We start from the raw sequence: 8,938 nt of genomic DNA on the forward strand, positions 1-8,938 counted from the left end.
CGGGGGTCCCCAGGATGGCCCGGGAAACACCACTGGCACCAGCTTCCTGCAGAAGCCAATGGAGGACGAGGTGCATGATGCGCCTCAGACAACGCATCCCATCACATGGTGCGTCCCATCACAGAATGCATCCCATCACACAGTGCATTCCATCACACGCTGCATCCCACCACACCCTGCATCCCACCACACCCTGCATCCCACCACACAGTACATCCCATTACATGATGCATCCCATCATGCAATACATCCCATCATGCGATACATCCCATGACACGATACATACCATCACATGGTACATCCCATCACACAACACAACCCAGCACATGGTGCATTCCCTCACACATTGCATCCCATTGTGTGATGCATTCCAGCACATGATTCATCCCATCATGCCATACATCCAATCACGTGATACATCCCATCGCATGCTGCATCACATCACACACTACATTCCATCACACACTACCTTCCATCACACACTGTGTCCCACTATCACACGGACGGAGCCCAAGCAGTCTCATCCCTGAGGCTGGATCCCCAGGCTGGGGACACGGTGCTTTGCCCATGTGCAGTGCTCCTCAGCTGCCAGCACCCAGCAAAGCAGTTGCAAAGGGATGTCTTTGCCTGGGGGCTGCAGTGGATGCAAAGCATTGAGCTGTTGTTTGGGAATTTTGGCAGGTTCCTGACAGCCTTGGAAGGAGATAACTCAGGCATTCACACACCACCCCAGCAGGATGCTCATTAAAATGATCAGGCTCTGTGCTATGTCTCTGTCCAACCCCAGCACTCATGTCTTCCTCATCCCATTCCATCAGAGCCCCAGTCCCATCTCCATGGGGTGTGGGAGCATCCTGTGTGGGATGGGGGAGATGAGGAATCACAGCTGGGTCCCACTCACCAGGGTGCTGTGAACCCAGCTAACAGCATATACCAGTGTGAGTATGGGGTGCTAGGAGGTGGGGGTCAGGGTGCAGCCAGCCCTGAATCACCCCAAGGGCGCAGGCGTTAGGAACCAGAAGTTGCTGTAGGGCTAGATGTGGCTGGAAGAGCAGCACAGCCACCTATGGTACACAGCACAGTGTTTTCAGGCTATTTCAGCCTTTTTATAACAGGTTGCCACCACGGTGGTGGGCATTCCCACTTACTCAATCCCTCTGCAGCGTGGGAGCTTGGCATGGATGAGCTCTGGCTCATATAACTGGCTTCTCCCAGCTCCCCAGCAGCAGGGCTTTTTGGCAGTCCTACACAGAGGAGAGACTAGTTCCTCCAGGCTCATGAGCAACAAGGTCCCAGTGCCGGGGATGCGAAGGGCTCCTCTGGCCTCCCAAAGCAGCAGAATCCAGGGAGAGGCCAGGCTGGGGCTGTCCCCGTGCTCTCCTTTCCCCTGGGAGGGGTTGTATTGCCCAGCCCCCGGAGTGGACAGGGGCCATGTGTGCTGCATCCCAGCTATAAGGGTGTTGCTGTCAGCCGTCTTTTCCAAAGCTGCTCTGCCACAGATTCAAATGCAGCTGTAAAGGGATAAACCTGGAAGGGACCTGCCACCAGGCATCTGTTTCAGGTGATTCCTCCATCCTTGCACCTTTTAAAGCCTAGTCAGTGACAGTCTGGTGGCCCTGGGACAAGTACTGTCGCCTGCTTAAAATACTCTCCCTCCTGTGCTTTGTAGTCAGATGCAAAGACAAGCGCTGGCTGGAGGCTTTGCAGCAGCAGAGGCAAAACTGAATTTTGCCACCCCGAGGTTGAAGGCAAAATAATTTCCTGGGGTGGGACGTCAAATGCGGCATCATCCTCTCCCCCCTCCATCCCTCCCACAAAGACATGCTCTCTGCAAAAAGCCAGGCCTGTATTCTCCTGCCAGGACATTTCCTCCCTGCCCTACTGTAGGACCTTCCCCTTCTCCAGACAATGAAGGGACCGAAGCCAATGGCAGCAGCTGGTGGAGCCAGGGAATGCAAAAGCCCAGTGGAGCCCATCCTGAATGTGCCCCAGCCGGCTGGACAGGAGCGGGATAACACACCCCAGCGGCTGCCCACCTCCCTGCTTGCACCCAGAGCTGGCCCCATAGCACCAGGAGTCACCCAATGAGGCCACAAACACAACCCCCCCCAGTGCAGGAGAACCCCAAATCTGCACAGCAATGAGGCACGGGGAGCAGGGCTGTAATGTGCCCACAGCAATCCAGGCCCGACACAGGGCAATCCCACCCAGCCAAGTGCCCCCTGAGACCCCCGCAGATGCTGTTGGAGGTCGGGGGACACTGGGTGAAGTGATGGTGCTAAGGCAGAGCCCAAGGGAAGGAGGTGAGCGGCGTGTGCCCACGGTAGTCACTTTTATTAAGGCTTGTTATTATAAAAATAGATCACGAACCGTTGTGGCACATTTGTCCTTCTCCACCCCAGGGCAGGGACACTGGGGGGCTCCAATGGAGAGGGCTCAATCACACAGCTACAGCCTGGGGAAGCCAGAAGCCATTCCTTGAAGGAAACGTGCGCCCTTGTGCTGGGACGGAGCCAGGATGCTCCTGGCAATGTCTTGGCATGGAGGTTTCTGCTGCCCTGCATCCAACAGTCTTCAGGGGCATGGGAAGGAGAAAGAAAAACTGAAAGCAAGGGGGAAAAACAATACAAAGAAGGAAGACTGAGTCTCTTCTGTCACCCCTTTCTGATCCGATGGGTGGAGGTAAAGTGTCCAGCCAGCGCGAGCAAACATCCCAATCGTGCTTCCCTGTGCTGGGAATTGCCATGGGAGGATGTCACCTCAGCACCCAGGCTGTCTCCTCATCCCCACAGCACCTTCCAGAGGTGGTGGCACTTTGGGCACAGTTCAGTGGCACTTTGGGCACAGTTTGGTGGCACTTCAGGCTTTGGTTACAGTTTGCAGGTGCTTATTCCAAGAGTCACTGTCTCCAGCCTGCTGCTCGGCGGCTCTAGGAAGAGGAGGCTGGGATAGAGAGTCCATGGATGGTATTTAGAGAGTCTGGAGATTTCCCCACGGGGCTGGCAGGTTTTCTGTCCACCACTGCAAGAGAAGGGGAAAAGAAGAATACAACAAGGCAGTGGATTCATGGACTCCAAGCACGTCGCTGCAGCCACATCTACACGCACACGGACCCTCCTCCAACAGCCCCCCCAAGAGCAGCTCTGCTCCATGGGCCCCCAGCCCTTGTCCCCAGGCAAGGCACCCCATATTGGACCTCTCCAGGGGAACTGGAGAGGAAAGGTGGGATGCAGATCCGAAAAGATGCTGGTAATGACAGACACCCTCGCCATTGCCGTGGGGCCAGCTCTGCCTGGGGAGGTGACCCAGGCCCACCCCATCCACACACAGAACACATCCCATATACTTTCTTAAAGCCTGTGGTTGCGGTGCCCTGGGAAGGACTGTGCCACCAGCACCAGGAAGGGGAATGGGTCTGGACACTGTGCCAGCTGTGGTCAACCTCCTGCTGAGCTTCTCCCCATCCCTGGCTCGTCCCAGGCACAGCCTTGTCACAGGAAGCATCGTGGTGCAGGGCCTGAAGCTGGCCCAGGCCCCGAGGATCCCCACACACAGACCTTAGGGAATGGGACATGGAAGGTCCCGAGGCTGCTGCGGGCATCGGAATGAGCAGGGAGGGTTTTCTGAGGAAATAACAGCTGTGAAGTCAGAAAAGTTCTGAATCGGAGGGTAAAACTGTCTGCTGAGTTTGTCTTTATTTTCACGTTGCTTTCTTTTCTTCCTTCCCTCCTTCTCTCCTCCTGTCCTTTTCCCCCTTCCCTCCTCCTCTCTTTCTTTTCCTTTCTTTCTCCTTTTCCTTTCTTCCTTCTCTCCCCCTTTACCTCTCTCGTCCTCTCTCTTATCCTCTCTCTGCCCCTTCCCCTCGCTCCCTCTCTCCTTCTCCCCGCACGATGCCGACACGGGGCAGCACCGAGCCGGAGCCAGGCGGCTCCACGGGAGCGGAGCGGGGCCCCGGCGCAGCCCCGTTCTTCCTCCAGCCCCTCCTCCTCCTCGGGGCCGGGGGGGAAGTTTTGCTCCATAATCCGATATATAGGTTGTGGCAGGTAAGTAGGGGAACCAGAAAAGCGATCCAAAAGGAATTGAAAAGAAAGTCAGCTTTTAAGGGAAAAAAATAACAAAATTAAAAAATAAATTAAAAACATCGGGGTGAAAAAAAAAAGAAAAATTAATTTAAAAAATGATATTTTTAAAGAAACCCAAAACGCGAAAGCAAAAAATCACAAAAGTTTGAAGAAAATCCATGGGCCTTTCGGCAGAGACAGCGTGAAGTTGGAAAACTCCGGCTCCAAGTCACTTAAAATAGCTCAGAAAGCATCTGAAATACCCGCCGTCACCTCTCCTATGTTTTCTTTCTCCTTTTCTTTCTTTCTCCTTTCCTTCTCCTTTCCTTTCTCACGCTCTGTTTCTCTATTATATTTTCTTTCCCAAATAATTGGTTTACAATTATCCGTTTTCACCCATTGACACTGGCAATAACTCAGCCCCGGCACAGCTGATGTTCTAACCCACAGCAGGTTGCCGGAATTAGAAACGGTCTTGTGTGTGTGTGTATATATATATATATATGTATATATATGTATATAATGAAGCCATAAAATAATATAAAATAAACAAAAATGTAAAACCCCAGAAAACCAACAATAAAGAAATGAACTAATGAGTGAGAAATGAATTGCAAATGTGGAAAAGAATAGCAAACCTAAGACCATGCAAAAGGAGAAGGACATCGCCGAGGGGTTTATACCCACAACAGCTGAGTTGGGAGCTTTAAAACGAAAGTGCCTATCGAGGAAACGAACCTCGCTCCCATAAATGAGCCGGAACAATTAGCGGGAGGTAAAAGGAACGCCCCAGTTAACGTCTCGAGTATATGAGCGCTCGATTCAACCCCCCTGTACCTCACGTAGGGAGTTTAGATGCTTCCAAAAGCGGCGGATTTATAACGTTAATACCTCCCAGCCCGGGTCGGATTGGGGGAATTTGGGGAAAGGGCCCCGACGTGCGGGGGTGCCGCAAATTCCGCTAAGAAGATGATTCCTGCCAGGGATGGGGGCAATGATGGAAAGCGGAGGATTCACCCCAAATCCTCCTGCTTCCCTATATAGGCGCAAATAACGAGGGAAAAGGGGGTTTCAGGTTGCAAGTCCGACGGGAACCACCGGCGGGGGTACCAGGGGCTCACGGCCCTCGAGGGAAGCGGGGGGGAGGGCCGAGTTTGGCCGCGGCCGCCGGCCCAGCTGAGCACCCCGATAACAGGGGAGTGGGGGGAGTATTACCGATACTGGAAATATCCAGGGAGGTAACTCCCTCCTGGAGACCCGCGCCCAACCTCTCACCCCCTTCCTCCTTTGCTGTCCCGCTTGCCGAGGCCCCAGGGAACCCGCAGCCCCCGGTGCTGTCCCGTCCCCTTGTCCCCCCCCGTCTCACCTTCCCTCCCGTGCTGCTTGAACGCCATCGCCGTGGCCAGGTCGCCGCCGTGGGCCCCCACTCCGGGCCCGTGGTGGGCCAAGGGGCTGCCCTGCGGCTGCCAGGGGTGCCCCGGGGGGATGTAGCCGCCGGGCGGGCCGCCGTAGACGCCGTGTTGGTTGGACGGGGGGTAGGCGCAGGCCGGGAGGAAGCTGCCCACCGACGACAGCCCCGGGGCCGGCTGCGGACAGGCAGAGGCACACGTCGGGGAGGGAGCAGGAAACGAGCGCTGTCGGGGTTCCCCCCACGGGGAGGTGGAGGGCGGAGGGAGAAAGGGAGCAACGGGAAATGCATCCTCCCCGTCCGCTTTGTGTATCCCCGCAGCAGTTACCTGCGGGTATTTGATATCTCCCTCCATGGCAGCCTTGTCGATGCCGTTGACTGCCTGGCCCGGGGGGAACGCCGCCCTGTTCACGCTGGGCCAGTCTTCCATTTTGGGGGGGTATGCAGACCCCTCTGTGCCAGCCAGAGCCCCTGCGGAGGACAGCGCGAACGCCCCATCAGCGTTACCCCCTACTTAGGCCCCAGCCCTGGCCCCGGAGCAGGGATTTAGGGTGAAATATGGGGAAAAAGAAAACAGCGGTTTGCAAGTGTCCGTTCGTATAAACCCGGTGGAGAGGGGACGCACAGATTCGCCTCGCCTCTCAGTCCCTGCCAGCACCCGGGAATATAGCCCGCTTCCCTCTAGAAGGCCCGGCAAAGGCTGGAATTCGGTAAATTAGGTGTACCCTGATTTGGGAAAGCTGATGTGGTGTGTCCCCCCCCCAAACCCGGTTCCTCTGCTCCCCGCCCTCCCCCCCCCCCCCCCCCCGGGTCGCTTCCATGCTCCCAATAATTTAGGAGGCCCAATTTCTCTTCTGACGAAGGAGATTTATAAAAGTGACATCGGAATTTTAAAGATAAATGATTATGCACGGAGGGAAACGCATGCAGTTGATTTACTCGGGCTTTTGGAAGGATAAAAGGACTCGCGTTTCCCCCGCTCCCAACCTCCACGTCCCGTCCCGTCTGTCCCCCTCGGAGCCGGCGGGGCAGGCGGGCCGAGGCTTGGGCCACGGGGATGGGTGCTGCAGGAGCTCCGGCCTCCCGCCCGGCCACGCTCTTCGATCCCTTCTCCCGGTTTGGTTTTTGGGAAAACCAGGGCGAATTCTAGAGGGGATCCCGCAGAGCGCCGTGCCTGTTTTCTGAGAGTCTGCCGCCGTCTTCCCCCCTCCTCTTTTTCCTCTCCCTAGTTGGTTTTCTCCCCCTTTTTACCCTCCTTCCATGTTTTATTTTCCCCTTCGCAAAGGGAAATTCAGGCTCCGAATTTGCGGTCAGCAATCTATCATCCCTAAGAAAATATTTTCCACATTTTTCATAAAAAGTTCAAGATGTCTGAGCCTCGCCGCATCTCCCCCCATCCTCCCCTTTCCCTTTCCCTTTCCCTCCCCTCCCGGCCCGTCCTTCCCGAGCGGGATGCGCTCAGCCGAAAAATCAAAAATGAAATTAAAATTAAAGCAAATAAAGCAGGAGGGTGGGTGTGTGTTGGGGGGGTGATGCTCTATACCCACCCGTCTGCTCCATGAAGGTGCGGATGCCCAGGATGTTGGTGACGGAGTGTGCCGAGGGCCAGGATCGGGGCAGCCCGACGTGGGGCGCGCCGGGGTGAGCCCCCACCTTGGCGGCCGTCGAGGCCATGGGGCCGGGGTATGGGTACTGGTAGATGGGGCTGTAGGGCAGGGCGGGCTGGGGGGGCGGCTGTTTGCCACCCTCGAAGGGGCCGGGCTGCGAGAGGCTGCCGATTTTGTTGCGCAGGATCCTGCTGATGGAGCTAACCGAGGGCACGTTGTACTTGTCGCAGACGCCGTCTGCCAGCAGCCGGTCGCGGATCTCCCAGGCGAAGATGCCGGGGTCGCCTTGCTTGTAGTCGCGGATGTGCTTGACCACGGCCGGGGTGGTGACCCGCGGTTTGCTGCCGCCGATGGCTCCGGGCAGGATGGAGCCCGTCTCGTTGTAGCGGGCCAGGATCTTGCTGACGCAGCCGTGCGAGACGCGGAGCTGGCGGCTGATGTCGCAGGGCCGGATGCCGAGCTGCGCCAGCTCCACGATCCGCAGCCGCACCGCGTTCGGCAGCGGCCGCCCGTTCACGAAGACGCCGCCCAGCTGGTTCACCTCCCCGTAGGTGTGCTCTGCACGGGCCGGACGCCGCGTTACCGACCACCGCCGTACCGAGCACCGCGATAAAGATCACCGCGATACCGACCACCGCACTACCGACCGGCGGGCCGCGGGGCGCCGGAGGCGGCGGCTAAGGGAGGGGATGGGGACGCGGCGCCGGCCGTGTCCCGCCCCGCATGTCTACGAAAGGAAAAGGGGGACAAAGGAAAAGGGAAAAAGGGGAGAGGGAAAAAGGAAAGGAAAGGGAAAAGGAAATGAAAAGAAAAAGGGAAAGGAAAAAGGAAAGGAAAAATGAAAGGAAAAAGGAAAAAAGGAAAGAAAATAGGAAAAAGAAAAGAAAAAAGAAGAAGGAAAAAGAAGAAGAAAAAGGAAAACGGAAAGGAAAAGAAAATTGAAAAGAAAATGGAAACGAAAATTGAAAAGAAAATGAAAACGAAAGAGAAATGAGAACGAGAGAGAATGGGAGAAAGAAAAACAGAAAGAAAAGCAGGAAGAAAGGAAAGGAGAAACGAAAGGGGGGGAGAAATAAAGACAGGAAAACAAAGGAGAACAAAAAAGAAATAAGAGGGGGTGAGAAGAAAGAACATAAAGAAAGAAAAGAGAAGGAAAAGAGGCGGAGGGGGCGAAGGACGAGAAGAGACGGGGAAAAAAGAAGGAAAAGAGAAAAAGATGGAAAAAAGATTAAAAAAGGAGGAAAAGAGAAAAAAGAGGAAAAGAGACAGAAAAGGGGAGGGGGGAAGAAAAGAAAAAAAGAGGGGAAAAGACAGAAAAAAAAGAAAGAAGTAAAAAAGACAGCAGCGGAAAGGCCGAAAAAAGGAGAAACAACGAGAAAGGGGGAAAGAACCGAAAGAGGAGAGCGGAGCGAAAGCGGAGGAACAGAGCGCGGAGGAAGGGGGAGCCGAGCGCCCTCCCAACCGGGCACGTCGTGCCGGACCCCCGCCCGCCGCCACGACGGCCCGGAGCGCCGCGCCGAGGCCGGGGTCCCGTCCGTGCCCCCGCAGCCACCGGGCCTGGGGCTCCCCCCACCCCCCAACCCCACCGCGGAGCCCGTCCCGGCGCCCTCCCCGCGTCCGCCCGCCTTACCCATCGCCCGGCGCCGGGGCAGCGCCGCTCCGCCCGGGGAGGGGGCACCGCCTGCCCGCCGCGCCGCAGCCCCGGCCCAGGCATAGAGGTCCCCGGGAGCGGCGGAGCGCGGCCCGGCTGGGCTGGGCGGGCGGCGGGGGTGTCCTGGCGGCTCCGGGCCGGTTCCCCCCGCCGCTACTTGGGATCAATTTGACGTGGGAAACACGTCAATCTCGGCCGTCACGGCGGCGGG

General features: G+C 56.7%; 1 protein-coding gene across 1 annotated transcript; it reads right to left on the bottom strand.

Moving 5' to 3' along the window:
- Positions 1 to 2,929: 2,929 nt before the first annotated feature.
- PAX1 (paired box 1) lies at positions 2,930 to 8,710 on the bottom strand. The gene is made up of 5 exons (XM_030491195.1): positions 8,539 to 8,710; positions 7,017 to 7,634; positions 5,798 to 5,940; positions 5,428 to 5,647; positions 2,930 to 3,021 (listed from the first exon to the last, which is right to left on the bottom strand). Exons 1-5 carry the CDS (start codon positions 8,708 to 8,710, stop codon positions 2,930 to 2,932), a joined length of 1,245 nt encoding a protein of 414 aa, XP_030347055.1.
- Between the last annotated feature and the right edge of the window lie 228 nt (positions 8,711 to 8,938).

The sequence above is a fragment of the Strigops habroptila genome, chromosome 6, assembly GCF_004027225.2.
Source record: "Strigops habroptila isolate Jane chromosome 6, bStrHab1.2.pri, whole genome shotgun sequence".
Taxonomy (NCBI): Eukaryota; Metazoa; Chordata; class Aves; order Psittaciformes; family Psittacidae; genus Strigops; species Strigops habroptila.

What these genes read in the sequence shown, in the direction of transcription:
- PAX1 (XM_030491195.1), bottom strand. Translation starts at nt 8,710, where the DNA reads ATGGGTAAGGCGGGCGGACGCGGGGAGGGCGCCGGGACGGGCTCCGCG. An exon ending in CACCTTCATGGAGCAGACGG is followed by an intron (nt 5,941 to 7,016) that starts GTGGGTATAGAG and finishes TGTCCTCCGCAG; the next exon opens with GGGCTCTGGCTGGCACAGAG. An exon ending in CAAGCAGCACGGGAGGGAAG is followed by an intron (nt 3,022 to 5,427) that starts GTGAGACGGGGG and finishes CTTCTCTTGCAG; the next exon opens with TGGTGGACAGAAAACCTGCC.